This window comes from Peromyscus californicus, unplaced genomic scaffold, assembly GCF_007827085.1.
Source record: "Peromyscus californicus insignis strain IS unplaced genomic scaffold, ASM782708v3 Scaffold_9__1_contigs__length_137607984, whole genome shotgun sequence".
Classification (NCBI taxonomy): domain Eukaryota; kingdom Metazoa; phylum Chordata; class Mammalia; order Rodentia; family Cricetidae; genus Peromyscus; species Peromyscus californicus.
Window position 1 is genome coordinate 108523797 of NW_026294617.1, and position 15419 is coordinate 108539215.

General features: G+C 49.0%; 1 protein-coding gene across 1 annotated transcript in view; it reads right to left on the bottom strand.

Moving 5' to 3' along the window:
- Positions 1 to 2302: 2302 nt before the first annotated feature.
- Positions 2303 to 15419, bottom strand: part of Hadh (hydroxyacyl-CoA dehydrogenase) — a 40708-nt gene continuing 27591 nt past the window's right edge. The window contains exons 5-8 of the mRNA XM_052731413.1: positions 12419 to 12508; positions 11339 to 11411; positions 3976 to 4092; positions 2303 to 2691 (exon numbers count right to left, since the gene is read on the bottom strand). Coding sequence (XP_052587373.1) covers positions 2573 to 2691; positions 3976 to 4092; positions 11339 to 11411; positions 12419 to 12508 — 399 coding nt within the window. The 3' untranslated portion in view covers positions 2303 to 2572. The remainder of the gene's footprint in view (positions 2692 to 3975; positions 4093 to 11338; positions 11412 to 12418; positions 12509 to 15419) is intronic.

Below are 15419 nucleotides of genomic sequence, written 5' to 3' on the forward strand. Positions count from 1 at the left end.
GGACAAGACAAAAGCCCAAGTCACGTGTATGAACCGCTTAACGCACCAAGAAGGAACGCATGACCAGTGTGAGCTATTGTGTAAGCCATTGCTCACACACTGGTTTTACTTGCTCAGGTGATGAACAGCTCGATTGCAAATGAGTGTCTGAAAGCTGGTATTAGCCAAACTCAACTACCTGGCAGAATTCAATGACAAATCCCTTTATAACATGTTTTGAGTGGCTTTGTAGGGCATAGGATCTGGCTATGTGGTCCATCCCGACTCAAACTCACAATCCTCCTGCCTCTACCTCCCAAGTGCAGGGATTACGGGCGTGTGCCACCCCACACTTGACTAACACCAGCATTTCTCAGTGTCAACTCTTGCTTCCACGTGACCTCCTGCCACATCAATCAACGGTTCCCTAGAAACAGACCTCCAACTCGGTGTCGGCAAGTGAAGCAATGTTTCCCCTTCAGTCGCTGTTATTAACAATAACAATAAATCTCACGGACATTAAAGGGCCATAGGTTTTTGTTCTGTAACTTGTTTTCAAAATAATCAAAGAATTTCCTTTGAAAGCTTCACTTCTATAAGAGGAATTAACAACATGAAGGAGCAGTGGGAGGAACTTTTCTTTTTTTTAACTTAAACCCTGCTCTAAAAGGTTCTGCTGCCATTAGGCAGCAACTTTAGAAGTTTGAGGACCAGGCTCATCCCCCACAAGGGTAGCCAAAAGCTAGGTAGGAAAGCACAAGGGATGGGACTCTTACGAAGGCCTGACTTTCAAGCAGACTGCAGAAATCCTGACTATGGGACCTTCCTTCCCACCTGGGGTCACAGAGCCATGAACGGGGACAGGAGACCATTGCTCAAGTGCCAACTTGAAGAAGAGAAGGTTCCAGATCCCTCCCTAGGCAGTCCCCTGGAACATAATACATAGCAAAGATACTATAGAATGGCAAAGGATTGTAGAGGCTGAGCCTTCTGAACATCTGGCAAGATCAAAGGGCATTTGAAAATGCCATCCAGAAGCAGTGTTGTGTGCCCCCCTCCCCCCAGACGATTGCATCACTGAGTTCTCTGTCTTTCCTGAAACTTAGTGGTTAAGAAAGAGCTGGGCCATTTCAGGATGAGTGCCCACATCCTCTGTAGACTCTGGTTAGAGGGTGACAAACTGAAGCCTGTGGCCAGGGGTCACAGCAACGGTCAAGAGCTAGCCTGAGAAGAAGCAGGGCGGTGAGGTCACAGGTGACCTAGAAACAGGAGGGGATGGTAAGAACAGCATCAACCAGGTTCTAGTGTGTTGGTATGCACAAATGCATATATGTTTACATTTTCTCACTTTATGACATACTCAGAGCATTTTTTAACTAATAAATTCCCTCTTATCAATCACAAAACAGAAAAAACTAAGCCAAAAATATCCTGATAGAACTATGATCTGAGATCACAAGCACCTCCACCTGTTTGGGGGCACGTACTGTCTGAAAGTTTACATGTGAGAGTTCCAGATTTATTCTTTTGTATTTATCATCAAAAATCTAGATCTCATCTGGAATCTGCTACTAAATATCTGGTGACCTTGGACACATCACTTAAGCTCTGTGCTAATGAAACCACCGGACCTCGGGGCTTCTGATGTCTTTCCAGCCCACACTCTATCATGGAAGACACTCTGTCAACCCAATGATTAAAAGACTTATGTTATTTTACTTTGCTGGCAAAGGAGAAACAGATGCTCTTAAAAACCACTCTTGGTGCCCTTACTTCTGTTTTCTGGTAGGAAACGTGGAAGGGCCAGACCCGGGCCAGATTCACACAAATACCCTCCCCCCATCCCTCCCACGCCGTCACTTCCATCCCAGCCAGAGGTCAGAGAAGGTGGGCCCGTTTTTATAATTACTTAAGCATTTTATGATTTTAAGTTAGATGAGTTTATTTATTTCCATTCCCATTTTTACAGAGTAAAAGATTGCATTTTAGGAGAGTCAATTCATAGGCACTTGGCAGCATTGATTTCTCATGAGAAAAAAACTAGAGAGATGGACAGTGATGGTTAAGATCTGAATGGCCACGAAGACGGGCCTTTTCCCAGACACCAAGTTCCCAGGGACTCGCCCACCACTCCAGGAGCCCTGTCCTGATGAGAAGTAAACAAAGGCAGATGCCCAGAATGTAGGCTAAGGCTTGAGGCTGCGGGCTGCAGATGTTCCCAGGCAGGCAGGCCCTTAGATGCACCTGTGGGCACGACAGCTCCTACCCGCCGGGTTCAACACCGATAAACATGGCGTACTCATTTTCAGAAGACCTGAGTGAATGAGTCTAAGTAATGCTTTTACAAAAAAACCCAGCAAGGTTCAGAAAAGAGATGCTTGCTCCAAGGCACAGAAAAACACACAGAAGAGAACATACTAAGGCAGAGAATTAGATCTCAGTGGAGGAACCTTATTACTGCAACGAGTCAAACGATTACTTCGGAGAGACTGCAAGGGCAGGCAGCCATGGCAAGCCTTGCAGCCATCACCCACAGTTCCCTCATTCTTGCCCCAGGGCTGGCTCGGGGTGCTGTGGAGGGACTCTTGAAGCATCACTTGTACTTGTAAAATCCTTCTCCGGTCTTCTTGCCCAGCTTCTTCTGGGCCACCAGATTATTCATGGAAGGACTGGGCTGAAATAGGGGATTCGCTGGGTCCATTTCATGCCACCCTGTTGAGAGGAAGGACAAGGGCTCTCTTTGGTTTGGGTATCCTCAGGGCATGCCTGGGGCACAGGACCCACGCAGGCCACCATGGCAGAGACATAAGGCCAGCTTCGCTGGTGCAGCCAACACTGACCCTAAAGTGGGCATGCCACTATTTGCCTGGGCTGCTAGAAGCCTAGCTCCAGGCAGGGCGCCTGGGTACCCAGGACTTCGTGCAAACCGAGGCAAATGCCCAACAGCACAAATAGAATCTCCCACTAACCGGCTGGATTCCCAAGTGGGACAGTTGCCTTTCCAGATCCATATTAAATCCTGGATTGCTCCCACTGGTGTTCTGCCGTCTCATACAATTTCAAATTTCCTGTGTCAACTACGACCCTTCTCCTCCCCAGGATTTAAAAGGTTTTGGTGAAATGCTGGAGTAGTATGCTACATTCGACTTCAGAAGTTCATCCAGTTCAATGATAATCTTTATGCTGTCTTCAAAACCACTCCCCTTGAAAAACTGTCGAATAGCTTGATCTCAGTGGAGGTAACACAAACCAGCTCAGGACAGCCTGGCACGGTGTACCACTGTCAACGTCCCGACTTCCACTCTGCACTGTGGTTACTTAAGATACCCCCGTTGGGGGGAAACTGAAGGGCGCATAGGACCTGAGGTATACTAGAAACGCCCGTGATCGACAATTATATCCAAAGGAAAGATTAAAAACAGTTGCCCTGCTAAGCGACAACAGGCCATCTGTGTGGATCTCTAGCACGCCGCTCTGGCTGAACTCGCTTTGTTCCCCCAAAGGCTGAGGATTCCCAGGGTGGCAGTGTGGAAAATGGTGGAACCTTCTTCTAGAGGTGGGGCCTGAGAAGGTACCCGGGACTCCACCCACACAAGTGGACTTATAATTTTCTCAGGAGTGGGTCAAATCTGGGGATAGATTACTTCTTGAGTGGACAGTTACAAACCAGGGCCATCCCATACCCTCACCGTAGACCTTTCTGCACACAGCTGTTCTGCTTTTTAGCTCCGCCATGTTGTGACACATCCAGGACTATCTTGTCACCTGGAGCATTTCAAGCTGTCAGGAACAGGAGCCACACGACTCTTTTTTTTCCTTTAAAAATCTCCTACCTCGGGCACTTGGTTATAGCAACACCAAACAGACCGGGTAAGGCAGGACGTTGAACATCTTAAGATTCCTTATCGTTTTTTCTTAATTGACATTATAATTTATGGTCCTAAGAGACCAGTTCAAGCCAGTTTTTAAAAAGGAAGAAAAGGTTTTAATTCCTACCATCCAAGATGAACTTCGTAGTATCCAGCCCAACGTAGTCAAGAAGCTCAAAAGGACCCATGGGGTACCCAGCTCCCAACTTCATGGCGGTATCAATGTCCTCCTTGGACGCATCCCCTGCAGAGCAAAGGACAACCCTGAGTCACCGCCACCATCCTCAGCTCTCCCACCCCGGGTCAGTTCCAGCATCACTAGAATTGTGTCAACAACTGACACGCACGTTCAGAAAACGTCTAGAGAAGTTCAGGCTCCCGGGGTGGGTAAGATTTCTGTCTCAGATCACGTGCCACACAGGCCACAAGCTTTTCAAACCAACTGCAGCCAATGAGGAGACCTCTAGACCCTGCTGCCCAGGTCACAGAGTGAGCAGCCCCACCCTGGGAACACTGGCTCCCTAACAGCGTGGGATTTCCCAAGTCCAGAGTCATTCACAAAAATGTCATTTGATACTAGAGTTTTCTTTTATAAATGTGCTTTGCACATACACAAATGCATGCCTGTACATACATACAAACATATATACACATATGCACAAATGCTTAGCTTTCTATTTATGTGTTAACATATGTATTTTTTTAAACTTTGTTTTACAAATAAGCATTCTGCTGGGCCTGTGTTCACACAGTCAAGGTAACTGCTTCAAGAAAGCCCAGACAGCTAGAACCATGACACACTACTTGTTCTGCATCATTGAGAGCAGTTTTCAAAATCATGTTAAGTTGGTAGAAGTATGTAGGCGCTTATCTACAATGACAAGTTCCTCCCTGTTATTCTAAGAGACATGACAGCTCCCCAGTGGGTCTCTGAATCTGGAACTGGTCTGTGTCTAGAGTTCAGTGGTCTGTCCTCCGATATGGGTTGATTTAATAACTTCAGGTAAGGTAGAACCACTGAGCTGTGTTGGGTAGCAGAGGATGAGGGTTCTGGGCTTTTCCTTTAGAATTCTCCCTATACTGTCCTGCCGATGGGCCAGAAGATGCCTCTACAGAGAACAACCGTGCATCCTGCCTCCCAAATCAGAACTGGGAACCACCTGCACTACATGGCTATCTATCTAGAAGTTTGTTTCAAAGCATAAAGTAGTGGCCAATAATAGCAGAGCTGAATTGCGAGGCATTTACCCACTACCCACACAGTTCCCCAGAGTTTTCTTGAGTGTGAGCAGCAGGAAATATTAGATAGAAGGATTTATTGCGGAGAATATCGCGGAGATAAACAGATAGAAAATAAAGAATAGCCTCAAAAGGGCCTGGAACTTATTCCATTGGGCCCCGACTGTCTCTGCCCCAGGGTATTTATAGAGACACCAAGGAGTGGAGCAAAAGACCTCCTCCCCCAGCACAGCCAAGTGCAGACCATCTCAGACACCTGCACTCAGGCCCGTGGTCCAAGTCTATGCATCCTCTCTATGCAGACCTGCTGGATAAAGCCACAAGGAACCTGAAAACGGGCTCCCACACTGAATGAAGTGCTAAAAAGTGTATTCCATACCTAAAAATGTCGGATACCTCTACTGGGACCCTCTTCCTCAACAGTAAATACTTCCAAGTCATCACACCACGTTTTTCAAAAACACATAAAGCACAAAAATAATGCCAGAGGGTATCAGTGCAAATTAAGGTGATTATAATACCAGGCACGATGGCACATGCCTGTAATCCCAGCAGTTGGGAAGTTGAGAAAAGAGAATAGTGAGGTCCAGGCCAGCCTGGACCACATAGTGGGATCCTATAAACATACACAGAGATATATACAGACACACACTCGCAAGCATGCAAAAAAAAAAAAAAAAAAAAAAAAAAAAAAACCCAATTATTTTCTTTGAGTGATATTAAGTACTTAGTGTAACTCTAGTACTAGTATAATCCTAATAAGGATTAGAGGGGCTGCTGAGGAGTTGGCTCAACGGTTAAGAGAAATCCTTGCTCTTGCCCAGGACCCAGGTTCAATTCCCAGAACCCACATGACAGTTCAAAAGCATCTGTAACTCCAGTCCCAAGGGATCTGACACCTTCGTCTGACCTCTGTGGGCAATAGGCACACACGTGGTGTACAGGCACACACGCAGGCAAAACACTCGAACACTTAGAAAAAACTTTAATTAGAATTAGAGGCCTCTGAGAAATCATGCTTTGAATTTTATGTAGTAAAAAAGCAAAAATAGGGGCTGGAGAGATGGCTCAGAGGTTAAGAGCACTGGCTGTTCTTCCAAAGGTCCTGAGTTCAATTCCCAGCAACCACATGGTGGCTGAAAACCATCTGTAATGAGATCTGGTTCCCTCTTTGAGCCTACAGGGATACATGCAGGCAGAACACTGTATACATAATAAATAAATAAATAAATCTTTTAAAAAAAAAAAAGCAAAAATAGTCCTACACATATGAGTCTCATCAGGTGGTCTCACACAGTCCATTCTCCCATGGATCCCATGGCAGGGTGGGGAATCAAACCCAGGGTCTCAAGTATGCCAAGCGATCCTTCTACCAGTGAGCTCTAATCCTCAGCCCTGCTTTGCTCCGTATTTGTATCCATTACCGACCGGGCACTGGACACTTTGAGTGAGACAGCCCAGAGCACGGTGCCGTAATGGAGGAGGAGAAGGAGCCAATTCCACATCGCAGCGTCTGAACCAGCTCCACAGCCACCCCTCTACCCCTGAGGCCCAGGTTCTGAAGGATGCAGAGATTCTCGAAGGAGAGCTGGAACGGCACCGTAGACAGATGCTGCAGCGCACGCACAGAGGACACGAGATGCACAGGTAGCAGGGATCCGACTCCACAGCTCACACACTCACGGTTCAGGATGTGGACGCTGAGGCTTCTATGACGCTACAGCTGCCTGCAGATGCCAGAAGTAACACCCCCACAAGCTCCTGCCTCAGGACTCCTTCCTGCGTGCTGGGCCCTGGCCCTGGGCCAAAAAGCCCTCCTACACCTTCAGGCCTCAGCCTCCTCCTTCCTTCAGGCCTCTGTTCAGACAGCACCAATCAGCGCCTCCCCCTGTAGTGCATGAAACAGCAGCGGCCAGGACCGGGAGCCAGGGCACCTCCACCCCTGCATGCCTGCACAGCTGTCCGTCAGAGCCTTATCAATGCTCTGTACATAGGCACTGTCCCTTCAGAAGAATGCACACGCACTGGGGACAGACATCTAATGGCGTCTAATTCAACCTAAAGCCATTTAATCAAATTCAAGTCAAAGACTATGGGCCCTAAAGACAAGGCTACAGTTCCCAATTCAGACCCTCACGTGAGGAATATTACTGTGTTTCCAAAATTACTGAAAGTACAAAGCACTGTTAAAAAATCAGTACACATCTACAAAATTAGCACAACTCTAAAAAAATCCATCTTATGTAAATCAGAGTAAATAGGCAAAGAGAAGAAAAGCAACATGTACAATATGTTGGCCAAGAGGGAGTCACACATGGCGTACTTTAGATCAATAATTCCTAAACTCTAGTAGTGTCCAGTACTTGAATGAGAACCTGATGCTCCCTACACACAGACACACAGACACACACAGACGCGCGCGCACGCACACACACACACACACACACACACACGGAGCCACACAAAACTCTGCTTCACTCTTTCTGGCTCCCGTGAAGATGGGGCCCTTAACTCTACTCAGGATAATGAGGAGACGCTTGCTCAGAGACGCCCCCAAACCTGGGTGTCTGGAGGTCTGGGGCTGGAGACTAGGTCCTGCTGCCACTGAGTCGTTCTCTGGCTCTCTGTCACCACCTGCCGGCCAGTCTCAACATCACCAGCTGAAGCTCTTCCTCCAAGGAGAGGCAGACAGAGGGACCCTCCTCCTTGACCGCTGGCTGGATCCTCGCTCCCTGTCTGGAGGGAGCTGTTAGGGACAGGAAGATGAAGACTCTGTCCATGCCCCAGGGAAGAGGACAGCTGATGGGGTCAGATGCATCATGCCACAGGGAAGGGAGGGCCAAGGCGGAGGGAAGGACACATTACACCCAGTTTGGACCTCAGGGACACCAGGTAGGGCTGTGTGAGCAAGATAGAGTGCGGTCTGAGGAGATGATGGCGGAGTCTGAGGGTCGGGGGAAGACTTTGCAGTCATGGCTTGTATACAGGTTACCACAGAACCGCTGTCCTTGAGCCATGGTGAGCGAGGGAATGAGGTGGTGGGGACTTTTTAATGACTGATGAGGACGCCCTACAGTGACCTGAGGGGAAGTTCATGACATCCCCAGGCTATTACAGCACAACTCTCCTCAGAGAAGCTAAGCACGTGCCCTCGCCACCCTGCTGGAGCTGAGTGATCACATGACAGGGACTGTGGGTTCCCAGGTCTACACCGCTCTGACCCTCAGAGTTGGGACATCGCAACCACCTGGCCTCCACTGGTCTGAAGGAATGAGGCAATGGACAACACACAGCTGTGAAAGACATGGTGAAGGCCTACCACAGGAGGCTGTCACAGGTCAGAGGTCAGAGGTCAGGGGTCAGAAATACAATGAGCCTCCATGAGGGTCTTTCTACCCGGGGTGTGAAAAGCATGGTGGGCACTCCTGGCAGCTGCTCAGCTCTCTGAAGCCTCAGCTGGAACCCTCTCCCAAACATTCCTCTACAAGCTCTCCCATCAAAACAGCATTTACCAACCTGCAAGGACACGGACACACACACACACACACACACACACACACACACACACACACACACAAACACAAACACACACACAAAAACACACACACACACATACACACATACACGGTGTGTCAATAGCATGAGGCATAAAAATTCTCCCCAAAGGACCTAGGAAACAAAGCCAGAGCACAGGCAGAGAGAGGCCAGGCCCCAGCAGGGAGCACGGACAGAAACAGGGAGCATGGACAGAAACAGGGACCAGTGTCTCCTACACTTCCTTGGCGACAGAACGCTTTCTCAGCAAGCACAGTGGAGGAGACAGGCCTAAGAAAGACATGGTGACCAGGGTAGCTGCCTGGCTGAGCCTCACTGCAGTGGCCAGGCAGGAGGAGACAGGGCTGGGAGAGAAAGGGGACAGTGGTGACAGGGAGGCATCCAAGGTGACAAATGGCAAGTATGGGTGGGAGGGTCTAGAGGCGTCAGTGAACACGCAGAGCTGTGGATAAAGTCCGGGGTCTAAGCACTCATAGGTGTCGTCCAGGTGAGCGGCCAAAGGGACATTATAAGGGGCCTGGAGTCCGGACCACAGTGTGAAATGCTGCAAACCTGCGCCCACATGACGCTTAGCAACTTCAGGACGGACAGATGTCCTGACACAGGATCCAGCTACAAAGAGAGAGGCCACAGGGCCAGCAATGGCAGTCCACCCAGAGAAACACCAAAAGCAAACTGAAAGCATGCCCCGGAGCCAGGTCCTGCCTTCGCGGGTGCCACACAGAGGTGCCTAGTCATGGCGAGGGGCAACAAGGTGAAGAAAAAGTTTTCAACTTAGCATCAGACACTGGGCATATGGGAGTGGTACCACAGGATAGTGTGTTTCAGAGGGAAAAAAACACCATGAAAAGGTGCTACATTCGGAAACATTACATTTATTAGGGAAAGAAAAACCCTCAAATGTCTTTCAAGGTAGGCCAAAATGCCACATACTTTCTTTGAGGTGTAATTACGCACATTTGTTGAAGATAAACACAGAAGTGTTGGTTTGATCTTGGAGTAAAAGTAGGCAACTGCTTCCATAAAGCACGGAGGCAACTTTAATATTTAAAGCCAATTTTGAGGAGGCAAATGTGCTTTCATCTGCTGGAAAGAGCTGGTGTAAATGCTTTGTTTGGGAAATGGCATTCTTGAGAGTATTTGTAAATGAAGTCACTCAAATAAACGATCGCACTTGCGTTTTACCCGGTCCCTACAACTTGTTGGTCTGGAGAGTAGACATCACACACTTTCCTTCTCAGAAACCGGGAAGAAGTCAGGTGGGGGTTGGGGGGTTGCATCCAGTCTAGCCACAGACCACGTCCTGGGGCTTATGTTTCCACAGCAGGCCAAGTCATTCCTTGTCAACTAGAAGGGGGACATTTTAGGCCCAGGAGATGCTCAGCCAGTAAAAGTGTTTCCACAATGCCAGGCATGGTGCCGCACGCCTTTAATCCCAGCACTCGGGAGGCATCTCTGTGAGTTTGAGGCCAGCCTGGGCTACAGAGTGAGATCCAGGACAGCCAGGGCTACAGAGTGAGATCCAGGACAGCCAGGGCTGTTTCACAGAGAAACCTGTCTCAAAAAACATCACACACAAAAGTGCTTGGCACGCAAGCCTGGAGATCTGAGTTTGATCCCCAGAATCTGCATAAAGATAGGAGAGAACTGACCCACAAAGTTGTCTTCTAGCCTCCACACATACACCATGACATGATACATAGGTGTGCACGCACCGCATGCACACACACACACACACACACACACACACACACACACACACAAATAAATACATTTTTTAAGAGAAGGGAACATTTCAGGTCATTCAGGAGGTGTAAAGCAGTGCTCTGTGACTTTTTTCAATAAGGATAATGTCCCTACCACACGCATGTCACTCATTTCCCATCTCCTGTCACAGTCACAGGTTTTCTACGTTAAACAACTTTAAACAACTCCTAGTCTGGTTATTTTTCCATTACTATCTTTTTGAAAGCAATAAACTCTTATTATTTGTACTATTTAGAGTGTGTGTGTGTCTTTGTGTGCAGAACATGCATCATACATGCATGTGTGCAAGTGTGCATGTATGCATGCGTGTATGCATGTTTGTATGCTCGAGTGTGTTACATGCATCATGCATGCATGTGCTGTGTGTATGTGCGTACATGCATACATACGTGTGTGTGTATAAGTGTGTGTGACATGCATCACGCATGCATGTGCTGTGTGTATGTGCGTACATGCATACATACGTGTGTGTGTGTAAGTGTGTGTGACATGCATCACGCATGCATGCGTGCACAGGCTCAGAACAGGATTTCAGATCCCCTGGAGCTGGAGTTATGGGTGGTTGTGAGCTGCCCGACACCAACGCTGGGAATCGAGCTTGGGCCCTTTGGAAGAGCAGTACACAGTCTTAACAGCTGAGTCATCTCTCCATCTCTCCCCGCAAGTCGTAAACTTTTAAATAAAAGTGGAGATCCAGGGTCTAGATCTGCGCCATCGATGCCGCTGCTGCAGCCTGGACCATCACAGAGGCTCACAGGGAGGTCTGGGACCCAGGGAACCCAGTGACTAAGGTACTAGGGCCAGGGCAAAGCTGAGCTCAGTCCAGCAGAACGAGAAAGCAGACACTCCCTCCCCAGGCTCCGCACAGCCCAAGCCTTCCTGCACACAGACCGAGACCTGAGGGCCTTAGCCTGGCCTCAGACAAGTACCTCGCTCGTGTAGCCTGATGGCCTCTATGAGGTACGGCACCAAGAGACGGTTCACGATGAATCCAGGAGTGTCCTGTGGCAGGGAAGAGAAGACGGTGACCTCATGAAACTTGACTTTCTGCTTAGTACAGACCACTCCTTACCCTGGATGCCGCTGCCCACACTCCTGCCATTCACGTTTTTCAAAACGCGCTGTGAAGTTCCTTACTCTATCTCGTACGGCGGCGACATCCCCTCTTCTACCCTCCACTTCCCTCTCAGAAATCACTCCCTTCTTACACATTCCTCCAAAGAGTAGCATTCCCCAGGTTCCTGGAGCCTTCCCTGGGTCAGCTCGGTGTGTTTCAGAGCTAACCCGTCTGCACACTGCACAAACCGACCATCACGGCAATCGGGTCCAAATGCCCTTTTCACTTCAGCACACCGACAGCAAGGCCTGGGCTGTTTCCACAGGGCGGGGTTGCCCAACAGTTCCAGTTGTACTAATGACACCGTGTTGTTTTATAACTGAAACCTGGGCTCCCCTCTCTCAGACTACACATAGGTGGCATGGGGTTTGGCTTAGCGGTCAGGTGTCTCAGCTTACAAACTCGCCCTTCCAGGACATGGAGAGGCCTGTGTCAACGGTGCCCATGGCTCACACGATTAGAAGTATTCTCCTAGTAACATGGCCACATAAAATCACCTCCCTCCCAGGCGACCTGCAGTCTGTCCCCAGGGGTTCACATGTTAGGAGTCTGGTCCCTGGAAAGATGGAGTAAAACATCTAAGAGATGCACCCCAGAGACAGATGCTTGGATGGCTGAAGACTTGGGTCTCAGAAGGGACCACTCCTTTCCTGGATGGAGTTCTTCCCAGTGACCTGGCCCCAGCATCTCTCTGACTTGCTATACAAAGATGTATTCCTTCCTCTTGAACGATCTCTGGCCACTGTGACGCTACTCAGCCCTGAGGTCTTTACGAGAGCTCAACTGATATTGGCATCATGCCCTCAAAGCTCCCCTCCTCCTTCATAGTTACCTGCCTCGGGGATTTTACTACAATAACAGAAAACAGACAAAAACATTACGCTCACTTTACCTTGCAAGAAACAGGATGCTTTCCTAAGGTTTTGCAAAAGTCGACCAGAGATTCAAACGTCTTCTGGCTAGTCATTGGTGTTTTAATGACCTGGAAATGCAAAGCAGGGAATTATGACCAGAGAGGACGGAGAAGCAGCTGAATGATTCAAGGAAACTGAACCAAAGGCTCTATCTACACAGGAGACGAAAACATCTTTAGTTTTAGCACAGTTGGCATCTCAAGCCAGAAGCAAAATGTTGACCCAAATGTCCGTGCAAGACACTTTGCTGTGGAATATTCCCTTACACTGTGTGAATATATGTCACTGTGACTGGTTTAATAAACAAGCTGACTGGCCAATAGCTGACCAGGATACATTTAGGCAAGGAAGCCACACTGAGAAATGGGGTGAGGAAGAGAAGAGTCTGAGGACTCACCAGCAGACGCAGAGGGAGCAGGAGATGAACATGCCATGCTAATAAAGGTACCACCATGTGGCAGAGCATAAATAAGGAATACGGGCTAATTTAAAATGTAGGCGTTAGTTAGTAACAAGCCTGAGCTATTGGCTGAGCATTTCTATTAAAATTAAGTCTCTGTACATTTATTTTGGAGGCAGCGGTCGAGACAGAGAAATGTCCAACTATACACTGGAGTTTGCAGAATGCACAAACCCAGGGTTTAAAATTCAAGTATATGTGGCTGGGAGAGGGGGAAGGAGTCCTTTAGGCATTGTGATCCAGGTGTCTTAGCGTCAAACCCCAGCTGCATCCCTTTACTGAACTTATTGGCATGACACTTTTTCTTGAAATTGAAGTGACCTTAAAACCACTCTGTCCACATCAAGTTGCTGAGGTAAGAAAGACAGAGTAGGGGTAGGGTAAAGTGCCGCCGCAGGGACAGGGTAAAGTGTCAAGCATGGTGTCTAGTAGAAGAAAGACCCAGGAAACGTCAGCTCTGCTTCCTGTCATCGTTAACGGCTACAGGGTGGAAACTGGTGCAGAGCGGGGTGGGGGGGCTGTCCTTAAGGTTCTCTGCATGGGACCCACCTATGCTGCAGATGGCGTGTGATGTACCCAACTCACAGCCATCTGGACGCCTAGATGAGTGACCGTCTCGCTGTGCGACCCGCTCCCACACAGATGCCCGGCTCACAGGCCCTTGCCCTTCAGGAGGGTTCATCAGAGAGGCGCGCTTTCATTTTAACCACTAGGACCCCAACTGGGGGCTGGCACTGGTGCTGACAGACCTCCTGACCTTCCCTTCAGTGCGCACAGGGCACAGCTGCTACCCCACCGGAATCCAGAAGAGGTGGCACCAAGCGTAACGCCCCAAATTATAGCTTTCGGAGTCACTTGTGGGGAATTAGATTTGGGTAAATGGAGAGCCCAGGGTGAATTACATACACCACATACGTACACAAATATTTTAAATGGCAGTTAAGAACTTCAACTAGAGTCATAACGAGGAGGCTGAGCGTCTACAGGAGACCCTCCCTTGCAGGTGCCTCCATCCCTTCTGTGAAATAAGGATCAGGATACAAGTGTCCCATGTAAGAAGCTGATCTGGCTAAATGAGCTAGGTCTGTGCGGGGATGAAAGGAGCTACATGAGAAGCATAGGAGAACCCACGCTGCAGTGGTGGAGGGTGTAACACTGCAGGAGGCAGAGGAGAACCCACCCTGCAGCGGCCGAGGGTGTAACACTGCAGAAGGCATGGGGAACCCACGCTGCAGCGGTGGCGGGTGTAACACCGCAGGAGGCAGAGGAAACCCACGCTGCAGCGGGCGAGGGTGTAACACTGCAGGAGGCAGAGGAGACCCACGCTGCAGCGGGCAGAGGGTGTAACACCGCAGGAGGCAGAGGAGACCTACGCTGCAGCGGGCCGAGGGTGTAACACTGCAGAAGGCATGGGGGAACCCACGCTGCAGCGGTGGCGGGTGTAACACCGCAGGAGGCAGAGGAAACCCACGCTGCAGCGGGCGAGGGTGTAACACTGCAGGAGGCATGGGGGAACCCACACTGCAGTGGTGGAGGGTGTAACAGCAGGAGGCAGAGGAGACCCACGCTGCAGCAAACAGAAACAAGCACAAAGATGGAGATGAAGACAGAAAGGACCAGAAACTCCTGTGAACAGTGATCTCCAAACTATTCTGAGGGAGCTGAAGAGTCCTGTATCAGATTCACAAACAGCTAGGATAAAGGCTACCAGCCCTGGACCTTCAAGGTAAGTTGTTGGCTTTAAGGAGTCAGTGGCTGAGTCTGGGAGTTTTGTAAATAGGAGGATGCAGGATCGGTCCTTCAACAAAGGGCAACATGTGACAGATAACATACAGCCCCAACACAAGTCCCGCCCCAAGGGAAGGGAAGGACTCCTTGGCTCACTGCTGCCCTGTTTTGTGTGCTCACCAACAGCACACAAAAATCCTAGCCTGGCGGGTGGGGACAGGGATTGGGCAGGAAGTCCCACCCCTAGCTGAAGAACTAGTGGCAACTGAGAGCTGCTGGGAGCTGGGGAGTAGGTTTTCTTTAAGGGTGTGGCCCCTGGTAAGTTAATTATGTTCCAGTGGGAAGCCATACACCCAAGAGTATATGTGCTTGATGGGTTTCATTTACAAAAAAAAAAAAAAAAAGCCGGGCGGTGGTGGCGCACGCCTTTAATCCCAGCACTCGGGAGGCAGAGCCAGGCGGATCTCTGTGAGTTCGAGGCCAGCCTGGGCTACCAAGTGAGTTCCAGGAGAGGCGCAAAGCTACACAGAGAAACCCTGTCTCGAAAAACCAAAAAAAAAAAAAAAAAAAACCCAACAAAATAACATCAACAACAAAAAAAAAGAGGACACAAAATTGGGAGGATAGGGAAGGGGAGCTGGGCCTGGAAGGAGTTGTAGGGGGTTGGGTGGAGGTGACTATGATCAAAATGCATCATATGAAATTCTCAGAGAACTAATAAAAAATAAAAAACTAATAAATACGCAATAGAATGGACCTTTCATAGGATTCTTCCTAGAAAATGATCACAG